The sequence below is a fragment of the Cyphellophora attinorum genome, assembly GCF_001299255.1.
Source record: "Cyphellophora attinorum strain CBS 131958 chromosome Unknown Contig24, whole genome shotgun sequence".
NCBI classification, from domain to species: Eukaryota; Fungi; Ascomycota; class Eurotiomycetes; order Chaetothyriales; family Cyphellophoraceae; genus Cyphellophora; species Cyphellophora attinorum.
This window is the reverse complement of record NW_017253252.1, coordinates 195,245-217,155: the sequence shown is the minus strand read 5'-3', so window position 1 is coordinate 217,155 and position 21,911 is coordinate 195,245. Positions and strand designations below refer to the sequence as shown.

General features: G+C 53.3%; 9 protein-coding genes across 9 annotated transcripts; 5 read left to right on the top strand and 4 right to left on the bottom strand.

Annotated features, from left to right (window-relative positions):
* Window positions 1–57: 57 nt before the first annotated feature.
* Window positions 58–1,862, top strand: AB675_10309 (uncharacterized protein; the record flags this gene model as incomplete). The annotated part of the gene is made up of 2 exons (XM_018139072.1): window positions 58–168; window positions 216–1,862. The coding sequence occupies 2 exons, from the start codon at window positions 58–60 to the stop codon at window positions 1,860–1,862; spliced, it is 1,758 nt and encodes a 585-aa protein (XP_017997317.1).
* Window positions 1,863–2,408: 546 nt separating this feature from the next.
* AB675_10308 (putative lysophosphatidic acid:oleoyl-CoA acyltransferase) lies at window positions 2,409–3,471 on the bottom strand (the record flags this gene model as incomplete). The annotated part of the gene is made up of 2 exons (XM_018139071.1): window positions 2,409–3,385; window positions 3,441–3,471. 2 exons carry the CDS (start codon window positions 3,469–3,471, stop codon window positions 2,409–2,411), a joined length of 1,008 nt encoding a protein of 335 aa, XP_017997340.1.
* Window positions 3,472–4,600: 1,129 nt separating this feature from the next.
* On the top strand, window positions 4,601–6,727 carry AB675_10307 (putative peptide transporter ptr2; the record flags this gene model as incomplete). The annotated part of the gene is made up of 5 exons (XM_018139070.1): window positions 4,601–4,854; window positions 4,907–5,124; window positions 5,182–5,919; window positions 5,977–6,388; window positions 6,448–6,727. The coding sequence occupies 5 exons, from the start codon at window positions 4,601–4,603 to the stop codon at window positions 6,725–6,727; spliced, it is 1,902 nt and encodes a 633-aa protein (XP_017997298.1).
* A 2,263-nt stretch (window positions 6,728–8,990) lies between these two features.
* Window positions 8,991–10,297, bottom strand: AB675_10306 (uncharacterized protein; the record flags this gene model as incomplete). The annotated part of the gene is made up of 2 exons (XM_018139069.1): window positions 8,991–9,716; window positions 9,764–10,297. 2 exons carry the CDS (start codon window positions 10,295–10,297, stop codon window positions 8,991–8,993), a joined length of 1,260 nt encoding a protein of 419 aa, XP_017997410.1.
* A 1,517-nt stretch (window positions 10,298–11,814) lies between these two features.
* On the top strand, window positions 11,815–13,613 carry AB675_10305 (putative amino-acid permease; the record flags this gene model as incomplete). The annotated part of the gene is made up of 5 exons (XM_018139068.1): window positions 11,815–12,098; window positions 12,155–12,549; window positions 12,595–12,798; window positions 12,854–13,178; window positions 13,247–13,613. 5 exons carry the CDS (start codon window positions 11,815–11,817, stop codon window positions 13,611–13,613), a joined length of 1,575 nt encoding a protein of 524 aa, XP_017997391.1.
* A 665-nt stretch (window positions 13,614–14,278) lies between these two features.
* AB675_10304 (uncharacterized protein) lies at window positions 14,279–15,163 on the top strand (the record flags this gene model as incomplete). The annotated part of the gene is made up of 1 exon (XM_018139067.1): window positions 14,279–15,163. The coding sequence occupies one exon, from the start codon at window positions 14,279–14,281 to the stop codon at window positions 15,161–15,163; it is 885 nt and encodes a 294-aa protein (XP_017997445.1).
* A 219-nt stretch (window positions 15,164–15,382) lies between these two features.
* On the bottom strand, window positions 15,383–16,548 carry AB675_10303 (Soluble epoxide hydrolase; the record flags this gene model as incomplete). The annotated part of the gene is made up of 3 exons (XM_018139066.1): window positions 15,383–15,895; window positions 15,960–16,078; window positions 16,269–16,548. 3 exons carry the CDS (start codon window positions 16,546–16,548, stop codon window positions 15,383–15,385), a joined length of 912 nt encoding a protein of 303 aa, XP_017997442.1.
* A 1,233-nt stretch (window positions 16,549–17,781) lies between these two features.
* Window positions 17,782–19,104, top strand: AB675_10302 (Trichothecene 3-O-acetyltransferase; the record flags this gene model as incomplete). Its single annotated transcript, XM_018139065.1, has 1 exon — window positions 17,782–19,104. One exon carries the CDS (start codon window positions 17,782–17,784, stop codon window positions 19,102–19,104), a length of 1,323 nt encoding a protein of 440 aa, XP_017997312.1.
* Window positions 19,105–19,602: 498 nt separating this feature from the next.
* On the bottom strand, window positions 19,603–21,551 carry AB675_10301 (Hexose transporter 2; the record flags this gene model as incomplete). The annotated part of the gene is made up of 4 exons (XM_018139064.1): window positions 19,603–19,987; window positions 20,077–20,156; window positions 20,212–20,490; window positions 20,547–21,551. 4 exons carry the CDS (start codon window positions 21,549–21,551, stop codon window positions 19,603–19,605), a joined length of 1,749 nt encoding a protein of 582 aa, XP_017997390.1.
* Window positions 21,552–21,911: the final 360 nt, after the last annotated feature.

Here is a 21,911-nt window from a genome sequence, read left to right as displayed (position 1 = left end):
AAACCTCGATGATCCTGGGCCGCGTCAGCCCCGCTGTCTCTCTATTCGACCGCAACAATGTTCCATGCCGATGAGGTGAACGCTGGGCATGCGGCGGCCGATGTGAAGCAGCGGCAGGATACTACCATCACGAACGAGGAGTCTAGAAAAGCGGCAGAGCTCATTCAAGTAAGCGTCGCGTGCAATCGTCGGATTCGGATGCTGAATCGTTCCAGCGAACATTTCGAGGGCATCGAGCCCGGCGGCGACTTAAGGGCTTCGGGCTCGATGCATCAACCAAATGGGCCGAAACTGCCCGTGATGCGCAATTCCAGAAAGAGATCACAAGTCCCATAGATCATAATGCCACTAAGGAAGAGAACAGTGCACGGTCGCCGGCGCGAAAGAACTGGTCGCATGTTCTGAACGTTGCAAAGCGCGCAGCCCGCGAAGACCTCTCCTCTGACGAGTCGCAAGATGACGCGGATGAGAACAGGCACTATGGACAAGAGCAGAACTCACAGACACTTTCTGAGGAGCAGCGGTCTGCCCTACGCAAAGACCGGCGGGAGGCTCGTGAGCTTGGGAAGAAGAAAGCTAAAATGATGGAGCTGCAGTATTGGCTAGAGTTCGTCGATACAAAGCACAGGCATGGCTCGAATCTGCGGAAATATCATGCTTACTGGAAGACTCAAGACACATCTGAGAACTTCTTCCATTGGCTCGACTACGGCGCTGGGAAGGATCTCAACTTGGAAGAATGCAGCCGAGAAAGGCTCGACAGGCAGCAAGTCAGGTACTTGTCTCGCGAGGAACGCCTCAAATATCTCGTTGAAGTCGACTCTGACGGTCTCTTGCGGTGGGCGAAGAATGGGGAGAAAGTCTGGACCAAAGACGAGTTGTTCAAGGACAGTTTGGAAGGCATCGTCCCCACGAGTGATACCACGCCAGCTTTCAAGAACAATGAGCCTGGGCAAGCATGGGAATCATCCTCAGACGATGACAATTCCTCCTCCCGATCTAGGTCAAGCTCGTCGTCATCATCATCCAAGTCCAACAAGTCGACCACAGACCCTGACGAGGGCAGCAATTACATCAACGAGGACTTCCATCGCGCACGCGGCCCAGCCAAGCTCAAGTACGTGTCTGCCGGTGTCGTATTCAACCATATGATCCGCAGTTCGCTGAAGAAGGGCCACAAATGGATCTTCGTGTGCGACACACAGCTCCGCCTCTACATCGGGTACAAACAAGCAGGAGCGTTCCAACACTCATCCTTCCTTCACGGCTCTCGCGTCCTCTCCGCGGGTCAGATCAAGGTTAAAGACGGCCGACTGCGTCGCTTGAGCCCGCTGAGCGGACACTACCGCGTTCCAGCTGCAAACTTTCGGACATTTATCAAGTCGCTCAATGATTCCGGCGTGGACATGTCCAAACTCTCCGTGTCTCGCAGCTACGCAGTTCTTGTTGGGCTGGAAGTCTACGTCAAGTCGCGCCGTAAAGTGAAGAGCGGCCAGGAGAAAGTTGTCAAGCAGAAGGATAAGATCTTGGACCCTGAAAAGGTGCGCGAGGAGGAAGAGAAGAACGTTGACAAGAGCAAATCGGCTGCAAAGGAGCGAGAAGTGCTTGAGAAGCAGAGGCAGGAAGAGGAAGAAGCTGCGAGGATACAGAAACTGGAGCGCAGGACAAGTCGTAAGAATTCCATGAAGGGTTGGTTACAGAAATTGGGCATCAGGTCCAGTAGTACAAAGGACGAGTGGTCTCCAACAACTGCAAGGGCTGAAGATAAGGAAAAGCAGAGGGAAGCGATCAGGGAGGAGAGAGCGAGTGCTCCGACTGGCCCGGAAGATGGGATTCCCCCAGCGGATGAGTCTCGATCGTGAGGTGGCAAGACTAGGTGGTAGTGTTCCTGCATTGAGACATACCGAGCACTCATGCATATGCTACTTAATACACAATAGATACCGCAGCTACCTATGTTCATGCTGAATTGAGGTGCCCTCTATCAACCAGCGGACGTGGCTGGCGTGTGACGACCCCCGGGATTGCACACGGTGCAGTAGGAAGGCTGTGGTCTTCCGGTCTTGCGAAGAGACAAGCGAAGCTAGCAGTGCCGTGCTGCAAGTTGGCAATCGCTCTAGTCTATATACCTTATCATCCAGGCGTTCCCAACGGCTGTTGCCATCAATGGTACCGGATAGCAGCACCTACTCACAACGGGAGCTCCAGCCTTGACCCATCTTCCAGTGATCACCTTCTAAGGTTTTGGGCTAGTTTCGTGTCATCACCTCAGTAGGTAGCCATTGTTCGATCAGACCAACGTGGACTCGGGCGAGTTCGAATTCGCAGAACTTTCAGACCATACGTATATATCATACATATTCATTACTCATCAGCTTTGCTGGTAGTAGACCTGCCTGTACATGTCTTCAATGTCGCTTATTACTCCACATTCTGATGAAGTCCTCCTTGTCCTTAACGCCCAACCCAACTCGTTTTACCCTTCCCAGCCTCGCCAACGCTTCCGCAATTTTGTCCAGAAACGCCCTCTCCTCCCTCGTCTGCACGCCCTCAGAGTCTTCACTGCCGACGAGAGTCTCGGCTTCCGAAGCGGAGTCCGCCAATGATTCAATGGCACTTGCTTTTGCTGATACCGCCGCGTTCGACGCCGTATTCTGCACTGCCTCTGCGATCCTAATGCGTATGCAGTGCGTAGGCTTGGAGCATAGATTCCAGAGAAATGTGCCATATGAGTGTGGAATCGGCGTCGTAATGTCAGCTGGCGTGTAGCGCATGTGCACCGGGTGGATTTTCGTCTTTGATGTCGTGCTCAAGAGTGCTGGAGAAAGTGGCAAGACGCCACGGCCGTTGCTGGTGGTGGATTCTGGGAACAGCACCAGGATACGGCTAGGGTTCTGCGCAACGTAGGTCGACAGGTCCACCAGTGTTGCGCTCGCTGACGGCTTTTGCTGCGATGCTGGAGAAGCGAAAGCACGCAGTGTTGCTTGGAAGAGGGTCAGTGGCTGAACCTGTCTCGTATTGGGGTAGCAGGCGGCGTAGATCGGGTCGAAGATAGCGGCCAAGTATAACGCATCAATGGGACTGTTGTATGATGCGGCGATGATAGAGCCTGGCTTTGGGAGTCTCGCGGAGTGTTGTGCAAGCGATCCTTTCTTCACCCCATCAATCGCCAGATCAATCCACCATATGCCTGGTATGCCTAGTATGCACCATAGCGGCCCCTTTCTGCCTATCACCCCAAACGGCAGGAATTGCAGAAAGGCGAAGTATGCTATGCTGAAGAAGAGCAGTAACGGTACCCGGCAGACGTAGAGAAAGATGTGGAAGGGCAAGTAGATTCCTGCAGGCTCGGTCGGTATAGGTAGGAATGGCGCTATGCCTGAGCCTGTTGGCACCGTTATTGATCTGAAGACCTACTAGTGACTTATGTGAGAGCATACCCTTGTCCCGAAATTGTGAGAACTTCTCCATGGTGTAGAGACAGGTACCTCCGCTCAGGCTCTCAGCTCGCGGTGACGACGGTGCTCAGTCAGACCTCGAGATACCCACGATAGCCATGCGAAGACTCTCTCGCAGCTCGTGGTCTTCGCACGCCTAACAAGTTTAGGTAGAGAAAAGAATATGTTGTTGTCTGAGGTGGGATACGAGGAGGCGCATGACAATGGACCAGGCTTTCACGTGCGAATTCTGTGGACTTCCAGGGCCACATGGCAAAGCCAAGCTTGTTGTCATCCGGTCTCAAGCCGCGAGGCCTGTACGGTGAGATAGAGGGACTGCCAGCGCCCTTAGCCCTCGAGGCACTCTGCACGCCCGTCATCTTGAATTTTCCGAGCGAGAATACGGGCGCCACCCACGCCAGAGGAAACCCAACTTCGACGTCCCTCTCGCATCTGTCTCCCCTTGCAAGTTGCTGCATGGTTATGGCTAGATTGCAGACGTCCAGACCAGACTTGCACTGCAGCTATGATGAGAGGCCTGATCTATGATCCGAGAGGCTACCGCATCCCTATCTATCCGCGTGTAGCCTAGGAAACGAACGACGTGCCTGGTGCCGGAACCATTTTGGGATCAACGGCCGCTCGCCGGTGTTGCGACAGAATGATGTGCAAAGGAGCTCCATGCCCTGCGAAGCACTATTTGACAAGCCCAGCCACCATGCTTGATAGCGAATCTGTGCACTCTTGATAACGCTTGGTCACTCTTGCTCCCTCCCTAGCCCAGAAAACACCAATGAGCATCGCATCGAAGCTTCAGGCCCCACGTTTGTACTCTTCGGCAAGCACCATGCGGCTTGGCCAGGGCTAGCCAAGATGCAAGCGCTCACTGTGCTTCCTGGAAATGTAACATGATCACTGGAGCGAGCCACCCTTCGAGAACGTCTCGAGCTTCTCTACGAGGTTTAGGAAAAGTCCGACTGTTTCGTTATCTGCGCGAGCCCCGCGTAGAGCAAGAACGTTGCATCGCTTGACATACGCTGCATCGCGTCAAATCACGCCAGCATAAAATATGAGCAATCGCGCTTCGCAGCCCAAGGGCGACTGCCCTTCTTATTGTCTCGTCTCTACTTCGTCGTACAGCCTGAACGTCTGCACCAGCAAACATGTCTGGTGGTGCGCTCCAGGTTGAAGAAGCCGCACGCGGCGACCTGGGCGGCATTATCAAAGGCTCTGCCGCTGCTGGCCCAGGGTCCTCCGAGAAGCCTGTGCTTGACGTCAACCTTGACCAAGAGCACTCTCCGACCGGATCTACAGAGGCACTGACTGGCCCCAATGGCGAGATCTACCCGACCAGAGAAGAATTGCTCACACTGCCTCGAGTTCATGGGCATACCTCTTGGGTACTTTACACCATCGGGTAAGTTCACCTGATTCCGCCGGTGGGCTATCGTTCTGACGGCTCGTCGCAGTTTCATAGAGCTTTGTGAACGCTTCGCCTACTACGGAACCACGGTCTTGTACACCAACTTTGTTTCGTACAAGCTGCCGACCAACGAGGATGCGCCCCATCCTGAAGCCGGAGCTGGAGGCACGAATGGCCAATCTGGTGCACTTGGACTTGGCCAGCAGGCTAGCACAGGTCTGAGTTTGTTCAGTCAATTCTGGTCATATATTATGCCCCTAGCAGGTATGCTCCAATCAGGCCACATTTCCCGATGCGGCCCAGAAGCTGACATGAATTCAGGTGGCTATGTTGCGGATCAGTACTTGGGCAAGTTCAAAACCATTTGGGTTGCCATTATCTTCGCCATCATCGGCCACGTGCTCATCATCGTGGCGTCAACTCCGGTCATGATAGCCAAGGGAAGTACTGCTCTGGGGCCCTACATCATCGGTCTCATCCTGTTTGGAATTGGTGTAGGCTTTTTCAAAACCAACATCTCGCCGCTCATCGCTGAGCAGTACGAACATGAGAATCCTCGGCCCGTGGTCATCACCCAGAAAGATGGCACTCGCGTTGTTGTTGATCCCTTCCTCACGATCGCGCGTATCTATGTGCGATACTACTTCCTGATCAACGTCGGCGTCATGGCAGGACAGATATCCATGGTATACGCTGAGAAGTATGTTGGCTTCTGGCTGGCGTACACCCTGCCGACAATTCTGTTCCTCGTCTGTCCGCTCGTCATGTTCATCTGCCGAAAGAGATACGTTGGTCGTCACCCAACAGGCTCGGTTCTTGGGAAGTTCTTCAAGCTGATCGGCTATGCTTTCAAACATCGCAAGGAGGGGCCAAATGGCAAATTCTCGTGGGAAGTTGCGAAGCCAAGCAAAATCGAAAACAAGCCAACATGGATGACTTTCGACGACGAGTGGGTGGACCAAGTGCGACGTGGTTTGAAGGCATGCTATGTCTTCGCCTTTCTGCCAATTTACTGGCTCCCGTACTCTCAAATAAGTAACAATCTCACTAACCAGGCTGGTAAGTGGCACGATGCAATCCCCAGATGCAGCAGATGAGCTGACCGGTCATGAATAGCGACTATGCGACTTGACGGAACACCCAACGATATTGTACAGAATCTCGATCCTATTGTGCTGATCATCTTCATCCCAATCATGGATCAATTCGTGTACCCATTTATCGCGAAGAAGGGTTGGAACTTTACACCAATCAAGAAGATGGCATTGGGCTTCCAGATGGGCACGGCCGCCATGATCTGCGCTGCGGTCACGCAGTACTACATCTACCAGAAGTCACCCTGTGGATACAACGCGTCCGACCAGGACTGTATCGCCGAGCTGGGTCCTCCTGACATCAGCGTTTGGGTTCAGGCTCTTTCGTACGCCTTCGTGGCGTGGTCCGAGATCTTCACGAGCGTCGTTGGCTTGGAGTATGCGTTCACCAAAGCGCCCAAGAATATGCGTTCATCTGTTACAGCCATTTTCTGGTATGCTCTGCACCACCTAACTCGCGACTCTTCGGACGCGTTTGCTAACAAAGTCACAGGTTCTCCAATGCCTTCTCAGCCGCCATCGGTCAAGCCTTCGTGCCACTTGCGGTCGACCCGCACATCACCTGGCTCTATGGCAGCATCGGCATCATCGCCTTTGTTGGTGGTGTTGCTTTCTGGTTCACCTTCCGCAAGCTCGACGCCGAAGAAGCTCGACTCAACGCTCTGCCCGAGTCGACATACGAGGGTCGCAGGGCCAGCATCATCGACATGGAGGACCGCATCATCGAGCAGGAGAGAGAGCAGAAGCTGCGCAGAATCCAAGGTCTGGAATAGACTATTCGGCTTCTGATCGATCGGGATATGCGCTGCACATGGCATTGGCCCGTGCATTGTTAGCAACACTCGCATCCAGACTTTGCGTATGCTGCTGAATTTCTTGTGGACTCTGGCCTGCCACGCAATCGATCCATGCTCATCTCTTCGGATGTAGTAGTTTTGCCCTGCTAATTTGGTAGTGTACAAGCATTCCAGGAGGTACACGAATCATCTTACTCTTCATATTGCAGTGCCATCTTCACAGTAGTAATCTTGAGCCTAAACCTTGCGGCGTGTGCAAGTAGCTTGCTCTCGGCTCAGTAGTACCAGTAGTCACAGTCAGCGTTGAGTTCAACGACTTATGCATAAGTAGCTTCCTCGACGAGGATGGTCTAATAGATTTGTCGTATACATCGACTGACTGCTTCCTTCGACGCTGCACTGTCACGAAGGCCGGACAAGGCACTTTCGGTCCAACGATTGAATCGATCGCACCTTCTCTGCCTGCATCAATCGCACCTGCTCTGCTTACATCAGTCGCGCCTTCCTTGCTTGAAGCGATCGCGCATTCCCAATGGCATCGGTCGCGACTTCCTTATGGTTTCCGTCGCGCCTTCCCTCAGGCATGGGTCGCGACTTCCCGCGGGCCTCGGTCGCGCCCTGCCCACTTACATCAGACGCACCTTCGATACCTACCTTATATCGAAGGCGCCTTCCTCACTTACGTTGGACACGCCTTCCCGACTCACCTCAATGGCGCCTTCCTTCCCTGCTGCTTGTATCGATCGCACGTTCATCACTCGCATCAATCGCACCTTCCCTGCTCTCCCGTCGCTCCTTCTTCGCCAGTGCTCACGTCCATCGCACCTTCTCACGCCGTCTCGCATCAATTGCACCTTCCATGCCGTCTCGCATCAATTGCACCTGCCTGTGCAGTCACGACGATTTATCGTGTCCAATGGCCAGGTATGGCAAGCGGGCGCCTGGTGCACGGCATAGTACTGTGTAGATATCCACGTACAGGGATACCGGCGACGGACAGAATGTAGAGAGGTCTCGCTCTCCAGACAGCCGAAGGCCTGGATCGGAGTTGCATGGAGGTAGTGAGCTTCCAAGGTTGTTTCAAAGCTCGCACGATGTACTGAACCGGGCAGCGAGCAAGGATGCGCTTATTGAATCTGTATGTCGCTGCCCCATCCAGCTTGTGTCTTCTCACTTACCACGTTCCATGCACTGAGCTGGATTACGAGCAAGGAAACGCTCATTGCATCCGCATCTGCTGTTTCATGCAGCCTGTGCCTTCTCACTTGCAACGTACCGTGCACATCATTCATGCCATTTGTGCTGCCGGAAGATGCCGAAGATTGCCACAGATTGTATGGGATCGTCCGGGGCAGGTCTGGCTCTTGTGACACTCAGGCTGCTCCAGGTCGGCGCGAACTCGATGGCTGGATTGTGATGGTCTCGCTTCGTCGCTAACACGTCTGCACGTCTGCTTCTACGTGTAAACATGACTTTTTTGGGACTTCGAAATCCCTGGAGTCATGATTCAATTTCCATATTGGTGGCATGACATACTCAGGGATGTGATCTGTTTCGGTAGCAGTGGGCGCTGCCCATGTCATTCAAGACCAAGTATCTTGGCCACCGAGAGCAGTAGTCGGTCTCGGACTGCCACATACGTACAGGTAGATTACACAAGAAGGGACTCGGGAACCTCGACGAACGTGGCGCAGAAGAACATGGGTGTTCTCCGTCGGAATCTCCAGGACCACGAATGAGTCAAGAACCAAAGACTCGCCGGCCTATGCAGGTGTTTTGGCATTGGCATGGCGGAGACCTGCGTTTCGATAGGTGCGCCAGAAGGAGATATTGAACTCCACGGTCCTTGCTCGGCGGGCTAAGGATCTGAAATGCTCGGGTGGAGGCTACCAGTCGCGGCGGTCTCAACAAGTTGCAAAGTCAATACTCTGTGCCCTGAGCTAGTGACTTTGACAGCAGACTTGTCGGGGCCAAATGTGCGTCCGGCAATAACTTTGCGCCATGCGCATACGAACTTAGGCAACGTGCGGTTTGAAGATCAATTGAGCAAGCGCCTCTGATCGGCACGGCCAGACGCTGACATGGAATACGTTTCCGAGCACCTCGTGCGCATGCTCGATCAGTTTTCGAAAGATTGTCGAAATCATCAGTGCTTGGGAAATGGGAGATTTCAGTCCGTAATGATTCAGATCATTCGTGAGGCATAACATCTATTCGTACATCAAACACTAGGCAACTCTTAAGCACCGTACCGCTCCCGCGGCTCTGTGCGGACTGTATAGTTCATCTCTTTCCGAATGATCATTCGGCGGCTTTCATCACTACCGATGCTGGCGGCGTCGGCGTTGGGGCCAGTGTCACTCCCTGTAGTACCCTCACTCCAGTGAGCGGTCGCTGCACTACCACCCGACCGGCCTGTCAGAGGATCGAGCTGGACGTGAGAGGTTTGAGGCCGAAAAGACAGGTCGTTGCCTTCTTCGGGCTCCGCAGCGTGCATACTTCTGTTGTGCGACTGGTTTGTCGATTGTAGTTTGGACAGCTGGTAACCGGATCCGGCGCCGCCCGCGGGTGCCTTCATGCGTGTGCGTCCTTGACTGCCATAACCGTAGATGTATCCATCGGTACTGCTGACGCCAATGCCACCGAAGCCGGTACTCAAGCTCTTCAGGAAATTCCTAAACGTCGGTATAGTGGCTGTAATCAGGCTGGCTGATATCTCGGCCTGCGACCAGGAGATGAAGGAAGCGTTGGCGAGGAAAGGGTCTCGGGTGTAAGCGCTGCTGTCGAACGTATGCATCCGATAGCCAATGAATATCAGCAGCAGCAGGCGGTAGCTGAAGATGAAGACGACCATGAGTTTACTGGAGTATGGCGTCTGGAGAGAAAACACCAAGTAAACAACAAGGCCAATGATGGCGACTTCTGTGGCGATGTCAAGAGCGTTGATGACCTGCCACCGAAGAGCCTGTGCCGTGTCAAAATTGCAAGCGCCATGAAAGGGGAGAAACTTACGGTGCCTGAACAAGTTGCACCAGCAACTATCCATGGTTGCGATACATCGCACTGGAAAGCCAGAGCAAGGAGTCCGCCAACGGTCCAGGCCACGACTACGCCAGCCGCGATATTGAATGTGATCCGATGCGACTTGAGCCTAGATATGCGGAACAAAAACGCAATTACTGATATCTTAGCCATGCCGATTGCTAGCATCCAGAACAAGTTGCTCGTGTAATACATTCGTTGGACCTGAGCTTGTGCATCTTGTGACAACAGCTCGAATGTCGTCCCAAGCCCTTTCGAACATGCGCCTATCACGATCGCAGTCTGTATGGTCGCAACGCCTGCTGCTGAATAGTAGATCCAGTCGTCGACTCCAAATCCTCCCGCGATCATAGAGCGAACAAGGACTCTGATTGCACAGAAGACCAGAAAGCAGCATAGTCCCAGTATTGATGCCACATAGATATATGCTGAATGGTCGTTAGGTGTGACAACCGCCAAAGGCGGATCGAAGCCTTCTGGGAGTGTATACTCTGGATCGAGCATACTGTCGGTATGAACGAATGTTCTGCGAAATCTTGACCGCGCAGTTGAGTCCTGATTGCAGTCGTCCCCAGATCGGTTCTCACTATATGATGGAGGACGATGGAGGATATCAGGAGGCGAGCCGGCAAGTGAGTGATCTTCACTCCTGAATCCTGATCGCGGGTTAGCCGATGGTCCACCGTTTGTACAGTGTCGCGAGTGCCACAAATTATTCACAACGCTGTCCCGTCTCTATGGGTATCGTGAGCTACATGTGTGTTAGCGTGGGCTTCCAGTGCATCGGGTGCTGGGGCCGGGGGTACGGGCTAATACTGAGAGACTTCGGGACCATAGAACCCGAGACTGGATAAGCTTGGCAGCTGCCAATGGGAAGCAGCACGAGCCTTTCGAGAGTTTTGTGAGTTCACAGGCTGATCCCAGGAGAGCAAAGGAGTGGTGTACAAGCCTGCTTGGGCATCAACCGCACCACGCAGCGAGCACAGTACAAGTCGAACATCGTCACTTTCAGGGTCTGAGCGTTCTCTCGCTCGAGCGCCTCCCCACTTGCAGGCACTGACTTTGTGTGAAGGTTTTGCTGATCGACAGGTGTGCTGAACTCTGTCAAGCCACCATCCAGGAGAAGAGCTGCGGCAGTTCCAGAGGCCAGACACTCACCTGGCAACATCTTACACTGCTTGGAGTAGTGTCAGAGGCTGCGGCATGGATCTTGAATTGCGCGATCTCGGCGCCGCGGCGTTACCGGCAGATGGGATGTGAAGACTGTAGATGAATTTAAGCAGTAAAGAGCACGAGCTGCAGCGAGATAGCGGCTAGGCGAGTCTCTGCCAAGCTTTCCGACAGCTCAACTACACCTTTTTGCCCAACACCAACCTCACCAGAACCAGATGAACGCATCTCATTGAGAACATTCTCAATAATGCGTATGCTCAGGGGAAGTTGGGAGCACGGGAATGTGATTATGTGAGTGTCTCGTGAGTTTGCACGATGTCACTGCCCGCGTACCAGAAACTCAGAACCTTTGAGTTCAGTCCGCCTTGGACCGGATCAGTGGGCCAAGTGTCCGCTGTATCCATCATTCCCACCATCGGCCGAGGTAGAGCTTGGTTTCACTTGCATACTACGGAGTACTGCGCGCATTGTGCAGTGGTCGAAAATTTCATCTTGTTTCGAGACGGAAGCTTCTCGGGGCCATGCACCCAGGATATTCCATGATCTCCGTTCGAATCCAACGAGATCACAGAAGTGGATCGGGCCGGCAGAATCTAGCCACTGAGCTTTATTCATGCCTTGGTCCCTCACGAGCCGGCCATCGTGGCAACAATGAAAGGGTCCAACTTGTTGGATCGGAAACAAGCCGTAGCCGGCACAGCATCCATCTAGTCCACATGGCATTGCTTGGGACGTATGTACCGATGATGCACGAGGTAAGGAACGTTCTTTCTTTCTTCTAGTCTCTCCTACGGTGCATTCTCTGCTTGATCCTGTGCATAGCTTCTGTTCATTCATAGCACTGCATCATGGAAGCACTACACATAGCCAGCAAAGATGGCTCAAACGTCAAGGTATCAGGCAATGATGCCGGTTCGCCAAAGATCTTCGACGAGGGCGTCAGCAATGTGCCCGCGAAATACAGAGGAACAGATGCGGACAAAAGAGATATGACAAACTTGGGCAAGAAGCAGGTGCTTCGCGTGAGTATTCGTTCGCAAGGCAAGCGCGACAAAGCTAATGTCGTCGCAGCGGAACTTCAGCTTCATAACCATGCTCGGATTTGCTTGCACCTGCGTGGCCAGCTGGGAAGGTATTCTAACGCAAGTCGCCACATCCTTCGCTGGAGCTCAGCTGACAGGCTCACAGATACCTGTACTTCCCTCTCATTGACGGAGGAACACCTCTGTACTTCTGGGGTTTCTTGGGGTGCGTACTTTGCCAGACTCTGGTCTACGCCAGTCTGTCGGAAATGGCCTCGATGTCACCCACAGCAGGCGGGCAATATCACTGGGTTTCCGAATTCGCACCACCTCGCTATCAGAAAGTGCTCAGCTACTACTCCGGATGGCTCACAGCTATCGGCTGGCAGGTCTACCTTGCCAGCGTGTGCTACCTCGTTGGCACACTCATCCAAGGAATGATTGTACTCAACAACCCCGACTACGTCTTCGAGCGGTGGCACGGTACCCTTTTGACAATCGCTATCGTCTTGTTCACGATCACCTTCAACACCGCGCTTGCAAATCGGCTGCCTATTATTGGTATGATCAAGTACTTCTTGACCGGGTTCCGCTAACGCAAGACAGAGGGCATGATTCTGATTCTGCACATCCTTGGATTTTTCGCCGTCATCATTCCTCTCTGGGTCATGGCCCCACGGCGATCAACCGACGACGCTCTATTCAATTTCGTAAATGCAGGAGGTTGGTCAAGTACAGGTCTCTCGGCCATGATTGGGTTGCTGGCTCCTATGTCAGTTCTGGTCGGTTACGATTGCGCCGTACACATGGGTAAGAATATCTACTTTGTTCCGGCACACAGCGTGAGACTAACGTTCAACTCCAGGTGAGGAAATCAAAGACGCTTCCATCACTCTTCCACGCGCCATCATGGGCTCGTTGGTGGTCAATTCGACCCTCAGTCTCATCGTCATTGTCACGATCTGTTACTGCCTGGGCGACGCAGAGACTGTCGCAGCCTCGGCCACAGGCTATCCATTCATTGAGATGATCTTTCAGGGCACCCGATCGACTGGCGGGACAACAGTCATGGTTGCGATCGTCACGATCATGCTTGCAGCTTGCGGCGTCACGGAAGTTGCAGCTGCATCGCGACAGATCTGGCTTTTGCCCGTGATCAAGGATTGCCCGGCCACCGTTGGCTCAGCCGCGTATCTCCTGGTTGGAACATTCCCCTGCCGGCTGTCACGGTATCCCTCACCATCTCAGGATTGCTCAGTCTGGTCAACCTCGGTTCCGCTGTGGCTCTGAACGCAATCACGTCGCTGGGCGCCGTTGCTGTGCTTCTCTCATATTTCCTGACCATCGGAACTTTGATCCACCGCAGGCTCAGGGGTCCACCATTGCCACCGAGACGATGGTCCCTGGGCAAATTTGGCCTGGCTATCAACATTGGTGCACTAGCCTGCCTTGCGCCAATCATCTTCTTCTTGACCTGGCCACTAGCCACACCAGTCACACCAGCCTACATGAATTGGTCAACGACAATGCTTGGCGGCACGTTGTTGATTGCCACCATCTACTACTTTGCGAAGGCTCGGAAGGAGTACGTTGGGCCATCAGTGTTCATCAAACGCGAGATGTAAGTGGTCGAGTCGGTTAGACGGCTTGCTACGGCACGTTGTGCATCTGTGGTGTTTGATGTTTTGATACTCCATTTGCTCCAGACAACATAGATTGGAGAACCGAGCAGCTGCTACAAAAGAATACCTGGCGCCATTTTCGGTAACTTATCTGGCTTCATTCGATAAGCGACCACTATATATACGTCTGTACACAAGAATCAGCTATTAGCGTGCACTCGATCCGCAGGCACGAGGATATTCTCGTAGAAACCTGTGCAAGTCCGCCTCCAGCTCTGTACTTCCGTCCGATGCGCACAGTTGCTTGGATTCTGTGTGGGCGTTGTTGCCTGGAATTATTCAGCCCGTGAAGCTGCTCGTCACCAACAAAGATGCCTTTCGAGATGACAGGTATGTCTCGGGGCGATGAAAAGCTGCCCTGCTGTGTGACGGCCGTGCTGCCTTTCATGGTGACAGCAGCGCGAGCAGGTCGCCTGGTCGTTGCCCTGGACGATTGCCTCATCGTAGGTGCCCTCAATGCATGCTCAAGGGCCTGTCAGTTCCCCTTTCCATGCGTTCGCATCCGCGTACCACTTCTATGGGCACAATAAGCTACCCGCAATACCCAGCACCAGCAACCCCGGACATCTACACACGATCGAGGTCATCTACGAACTGCACCCGATGAAATGTCCGAATCAACAACCGAGTACGAAAAGCTCGTCAAGGCGCTCGAGGACATCAGTATCCGAGAGCGGGACGGTCAAATCCAGACAGTGATCCTGGACGACTGTCTGCCAAGTAGCTGTGATGTCGCACTTACCAGCTGTGGTGAGGAGCAAATGTCACAGCTGCTTGTTAGACTCTTGAACATGGCGAGGAAGTGCATGGACGGCGTCAAGGACGAGACCATACCGCTACTGGATCACGCAGCACGTGCTCTCGTGACATATGCGCTGGACAAGCTCTGCCATGACGGCTATTCACTATTCCATGTCATCGGAGCCATCGCTCTGGAGCACTCACGTTCAAGCCCAGCGCTCATTGTCGAAGCTTGGAAAGCAGCCTGCATCATGAACGACCTATCTTCCAAAATCATAGACCATATCAACATGGATGCCGAATTTGGAGCATTGGGCCAGGGCTTTGGTCACTGTACAGTCCGTGGCAGTGACAAGCCATATCTGCAGATACTTCTTAAGAGGCCACTCAACAAGATACATCATCTCCGATTGATGACAGATGGGCTCGAAGAAGCGCTTTGTTCGACGTACGATCAATTCGTAAATGCTCTGGATGCCGAGAGTGGCCTCCTCGAAGCACCACCCGCGGCCGTCCTAGCACTCCATGCTCTGCGACATCTTTGGAGACTAGGGTACAACGAGGAGCTAGCCATCCATGCCATCGCGAACACAGACTATCATGGGCTCTTGGGTGATACTGGACAGTCACAGGAACCGGATTGGTGGGCTGCACTGATCGAGTATCCTGAGGATACCCACAAGAGTGTTAAGCATGCTTGGAATACAGCTCAATTGGCTGAAACCATGAAGGATCTGGAAATGTCGATGTAACGTTCGCTCGGCGCGAGGCGGGCTATTTCTCGATGGATCTCCGGCTCTTGGTGTCAGATTCGGCTGGGATAGTAGGTAGCGCCATGGGCATGATCCTTGTGGCCGACATTTATGTTCAAGATGGGCTGGTCCTGACTAGGAGCATGGGCAGCTCAGAGGCATCAGACAACGACTGAAATCCTGTTGAGACAAAATTACATCGCCACTGCTCCGCGTCCTTCACTTTCCCAGCATGAACTTCTCCAGGCTCTCGGCAAGCCGCTCTGGCTTTTCGAGAGCTAGAGAGTGTCCACACTCCTCAAAGATCTCTGCCTGTTGCACATTCTCGGCGACCAGCTTCATGTTGTCCTCTACCAACGGTCCGAAGAACTCCGGTGCGCCAATTGTCATTACCGGACAGGTCAGCTTCTTCTTCGCAGACTCGATGTTGATCTCCGCATTCTTGAATACTGATCTATAAGTCTCGAAGATCCCAGTCAGCCCGCCCGGCTGTCTTGCGCAGTCCGTCCAGTGATCGAGCATTTCCTCCGTGATCAAATTTGGATTGTAGCATTCTTGCTTCATGAAGAAAGCCCAGAACTCTCGTTCACGGCCTGTGATAAGCATCTCTGGGACGTGAGGCAAGGCGAACAACGTTAGATGCCAACACCATACGCCCTGCTTGCGGAATTGCCTTGTTGAGTTCTCTTTGGTCAAGAATGATGACTCTTCGAGACCGTGTCCGGAGAGGAGCTTTGCTTTCGTCAGTAAACCCTCGTGATGAGCCGCGAGTTGCCTGGATCCGACGACTACCTACCATCTCGCAAAACGATAGTTTGGTGACCCGCTCGCGGTATGCGGCCGCGACCGCGTAAGCGTACTCGGCTCCTCGATCTTCTCCGTGCACGAAGAACTTCTCGTGCCCGAGCTGCGTCACTGGACAAGCACAGTCAGCAAGTTCAACGAAGCTTCGCCTCGCACAACGACTAAAGCCAAATCTCCCCATGCCTTCAGCAAGTCTCCCGCCAGGTCACCGAAATTGACTGTCCACAAGGCGCGCTTGGGCTCTATTGAGCTCAGAACATGTCCGGGGGTTCCTTCGTCAAACAAAACCACCATGACTCACTCAGATCCGCAATATCATGAGCATTCGTCAGACAGTCATACCCCTCCGCCGCCGGTGGCTTGTCAGTATAGCCAAACCCTCGTAGATCCGGCGCAACAACGGAGAAGTGGGACGTCAGTAAAGGGAAGAGCCTATGCCAATAGAAACTATTCTTTGGAGTACCATGAAGAAGGACTAGAGCTGGTCCGCTGCCGGCAGTGATGCAGTGCATGCGAATGCCATTGACGCGCAGCCGGTGGTGCGCGACGGCGCGACCAGAGTGATCGTATGTCTCGACCATCGTTGAGTCGAACCTGTTGAACGTCGATAACCAAAACAAACGCTGTACAGCTCAGCGAGCAACGCAGGTCACAAAACGTGGTTCCCCGCAGAATGATTGCATCACCAGCAAAGCGGTTCTGACGTTTCTGATCTGACTCGTTTCAGGACTCATGCAGAGAGGTGAGCTACTGAGCCGTTGGGCGAGCGATATGCCCAGTTTCGGATGGATGGGCTCACGAAGACTGCTCGCTGTGAAGTAAATCATCCACGACAGGAGCTCACCTAGCCACAACATAAGAAGCGCTCTGGAGCCCGGTTGCCATAACGGGCATCCGTAACAAGGCTTCAGCGCCGCCATATGATATGCGGGCAGCTGAACACTGTGCTCAATGAATGATCGGAAGGACAGATCAAGGCCAACTATGGCAACAGACAAAGAATCTGCTCATTCTGACGTTGGTGTGGCGAGAAGCGTCAGCAACGAGGCAGGAACGATGACCAGAAGCAATGGCAACACAGAATTGCAGGTCCTCTTTCCCAGCATTTGTATCAAGACGCTCTTTCAAGAAGGTGCAAACACGCGCAAGATCAAGCACGTCGGGTCGATGTCTACTAGTGTCAAGCAGATAGGTATGTAGCGATAGGAAGGAGCGCGGGTCTGAATCGGCAGTTCTTAAAATGCGGTACTTCGCTAATATCTTAGTCACGTCTTCTGCTTTCGGCGCCTTATCAAGTGATGCAATGCTTGAACTTGTCCCTTGACTGCCACCGATCTCAAACTAAGGCAACTCGCAGACAGGTCTGCAAATCACCGGCGTGCTGATAGTATCATCTGTGTTGCTTTAGGTAGGTAAGCTTCTGACGCTTGTCAAGGTTCTAAGGAGGCAACCAAAGGACAACCCCTCACGTGTGATTCAGGAGCACGAGATCAAGAGCATTTTCTACACATTGCAGCGTCTACAAGTTCTACCGCCGGCTTCGGGTATCAGCACGCTGTGTGCGCTGGCGCTGTTGTTGGCGAGCGGCTCGGCAATCGTGCGGACCGCGCCTCTTGTAACTACGACACGAGACGAGGGGCAGAAGCTGCCTGCATCTAAGTTTGTGAGAGACCAGAGTCAAAGGGGGCCTTGCCGCCGCGACTGCGAGGTAAGGTCAGACGGATCATTGCCCGTTGGACGCCCTAAATACAGGTAGAAACACGAAGTATCTATAAAGGCTCGCGCTCCAGTCACACAAGTCGAATCCTGCAAAGATGGGTTCAACAATTGAATTCAGACAACCTGGCCCGTTGGGTCAGGTCACCTTCGATTCCTACACCATAATCGTGCTTGGCTTTCGAGTCGCTAATGATGCGCGAGACAAAGCTGCCGCAGCACTCGATGCCGCCAGCATGAAACTCACGACAGCTTTTCCATGGCTCGCCGGTCAGGTCGTAATTGAGGGCAGAACAGAATCGAAATCGGGCAAGTACGCTATTGTGCCATACCCTGAACAGGAAGGCAAAAGTCTGGTTCGGACCAAGGACTGCACGGAGCTGTGTCCGAGCTATGATGAGATTCTCGCTGCCAAAGCGCCCTTCTCCATGCTCGATGGCGACATCCTGGTCTCTACCAGTCCAATGGGCTACAACATGCCGCAAAGCGTGCCATGGCCGATCCTGGTCATCGAAGCCAACTATATCGACGGCGGATTACTCCTGGCCTTCTCTACGCAGCACACAGGTGCCGATATGACAGGCCAGGGTAGAATCATCACGTACTTCGCCCAAGCTCTCCGCCATGAATCGTTCGATCCCGAGGACGTGCGGGAAGGTAACCGCACACCCGACACCGTCAAGTTCATCACCAAAGACGAGCAGGCGCATTCTCTCGCGGGTCTCCACCGTCCATCACAGCTACAAGTCAAGTACCCGACGCCTGTGCCACCGAAAGCCGCAATGCCCTGGGTGTACTATCGAGTGTCCGCCGCCAACGCGAAGCATCTGAAGTCTCTCAGCAAAGCCTACTCCACGAACGACGCCATCACCGCCTTCTACGTACAAACGCACACCAATGTTCGTGCTGCAGCGGGCGTTCTCAAAGGTGATGAGGCTGTGGTTCTGCAGCGGGCCATGTCTATTCGTGAACAGTGTGGCTACAGCGATCGCTATCTTGGTAGCACCGCCGGCTCACCCAGCACGACCCTTTATCCCAATACGGACCTCGTAACAGTAGCGGCACAACTGAGGAAAGATCTGAAGAACATCGATACACACTATGCCCGCTCCTTCGCGACAGCACTTGCCCTGGACGATGATAGCACGAAGTACTACTACGGCGCAGATAACCGCATGGGCAAAGACCTTGTGGTGTCAAGCTGGGCGAAATTGCCACTGTGCAACACAAGTTTCGGCGAGGAAATGGGCGGATACCCTGGGTTCGTGAGGAGGCCAAACTTGGCACCGGCGCCAGTGACATATATTCTGCCTCTGACAAGGGACGGAGACGTGGACTTGGCGATCTGCACAACGCCAGACGATCACAAATTACTGCAGGAGGACAAGGAGTGGTGCAAATATGCGGAGTACATTGGCTGAAACGAAGGTGTGAAGGTAGAAGCAGCATGAACGAGAAGAAACCTTCGAATGACCCAGAAAGTCCTCTACAGGGAAGTACATAGCGATGCTATGCTCTTGTCACACTGAATGTGTGACGGTATCGCAAGTGCAGGTCAATTGGACTGAATGGTGAGGAGTAGATGAAACGCAGAATTATATGTTGGTCATACGGCTTGGTATAGATACCCGCCGCTCTGTCACCCGGTTTAATGCGAGCAGTCCTCAGTCCCGACTACACTTTCGCACTGTGTCAGTCGCCCTTGCCGTTCACGACCGAAGGTCTTCGATGGTACTTAGCACTGGAGAGGCGACACGAAAATTCCATGGAGCTCGTTCGCTGCTATTCAGAAGTATTACATGCTTGTTCCCACAGGCTCGAGGTAGACTTGTCAGCAACGTATACCACTAACATCAAGCCACCTGAATTACAACGATAAATGTTTCGCATCTTCCTCGCCCTTCCGAAATGTGAGACGCTCAAACTCTTTCCTGGTGACCAACACCCGCGTCTCCTGCAGACTCCTTCCTCGCAAAGCCATCATCTGCCCTTTCCGTCTCGCCCGAAAGCGTGCCTCGATTGTCGACACCACCTGCACCATCTGGCGACAGTTCTGTGCCTGCCTCCTTGCGGATGCGGCTCATCTCTTCCTTGCTGGGTGGAATCCACTTGCTGCTCTTCCAGGGCACGACCTTCTCGATGTACATGGTATCGAGCTCTTCCAATGTACGGCCTTGGCCTTCCAGAACGAAGAAGTAGACAAGGAAGCCTGCTGCCAGGTTGCAGCCGGCGAAGACATAGCCGTAGCGGAAGTCGATAGCTTTGGTGATGAATGGAGTGAAGAAAGCAATCAGGAAGTTCCATCTGTGCTATGTCAGCAAAGGCCTCGTATGAGTCGTGCGTGAAATGGATCCGAGACTGTCAGGTAGAGGTGGGAAAAGGTGTATACTTACAGCCAATTTGATGCGGTCGCCAATGCCATACTCTTAGCACGATAGCGGGAGGGATATAGCTCTCCAATGATGGCCCAGACCTGGAATGTGGATCAGAACAGTGGTCTCGGACGATTCCATTTGAGATGAACTCACCATAGGTCCCCAGGTCGTGGCAAATCCCAGGATGAAGAAGCAGGCGAAACAAATCATAGCAGTGGAAGCTGATTGGGTCCGAGACGGGTCTTCCTGATCAAGAGCAAAATGTCCGACCGACGCGAAGATCATGAAGCACACAAACATCCATATCGAGCCTCCGATGAGGGACTTGCGACGACCATAGTGTTCGACCAAGTAAAGACCAATGAAGGTCACTCCAAAGTTGATACCGTTCAAGATCATCTGAGTGACATAAGAGTTGTTGATTCCGACGCCCTGTAGAAAACATGTGTCAGTACCTCATAGCAAGTCAATCGAGTCGACTGTCCTACCTTGAAGATAGTGGTCCCGTAATAGAAGAAGTAATTAGCACCGGTGAGTTGCTGGAACATTTGTAGAACAACACCAAGGAGAATGCGATACCCCATACGAGGTGCTCGAAACATATTGATGTACTCTCGAATGGGACCATGCGTGATCTGAGCTTCAGCACGAAGTTTCGCTTCGATCTCCTCCAGTTCGCTGTGTACAGCATAGTGGTGCGCTGGAGCCCCAAAGACCTTCATCATGGTCTCCTTCGCCTTATCTACACGACCTTGGCGGTAATCGTAGCGAGGGGTATCAGGGAAGGCGAGAATGCCGACTCCTAGTATAAGAGCAAACACCCACCCGAGGGCAAGGACGATTCGCCAAGAACCAGAGTTGTTTCTCTGGTGCTCATAGGTGCCGAAGTTGAAACAAGCGGCAAGGAAGATGCCGAGCGTAATGAAGAGTTGATATGTCGAGATCAAGGCGCCGCGAATGTATGGCGGTGCTGTCTCGGCCTGGTACATTGGAACAAGCAGCGAAAGAGCGCCAACACCGAGGCCGCTGATGAAGCGCCCAATCATGACCTGGTACCACGCAGTATTGGCGCTGATCTGGATGACGAACCCCACGGATACAACAATGGACCAAAGAGTGACCGACAGACGGCGTCCAATCTTGTCGGCGACCGGAGCCGCGATCAGAGCTCCGAAAAGAGTACCAATCGAGAGCAATGCCACGATCAGCCCAGACCTCACATCACTGAAGTAGGGAGTGCCATCGTCCTTTCGCTGACCGAAGCGTTCCAGGAAGTCCGGCATCTCAAGAAATCCAGAAATCTGTCCTGTGTCGTACCCAAAAATCAATCCTCCCATTGAGATGAGGACGCCCATCATGAAGGACCTGCCTGTAACCCGCGGGAGCGGGCTATAGTCCAGGTGTGCCAGAGATCTGCGAACATCGGTGCCTTTCTCGGAGTCAGGGTTGTACTTGTCGAAGTACACCTTGTTGCCAAAGCTGAGCCCTTTCATGTTGGGCGGTCGACAGAGTCCTCTCTATCGTACTGAATGCGGTAAACCTTATAGCGAGACGCGCACAATGTCTGAATAAGAGGCAGGCCGTTCGACGGCGATAGACAGCGTTAAGAGGGCGAGATCGTGAACGCGTCTAAGCGTATGTCAAGTAGGTAGGATGCGCGGCCCATGTGGAATGTTGCTTGCTTATGATCTACGTCCTGCTACGCCGAGGCAGAAGGCAAGTGGCAGCTGGTAGTATAATAACAGAAGGCGTTTGCTTGCATGAGGTCATGGTGGAGGAGGCAGGTTCTGTTAGTATGGGAAGAGTAGCCGTATTCGGCATTCTTCTGGGGCGAATTGCAGGCCACGCGACCA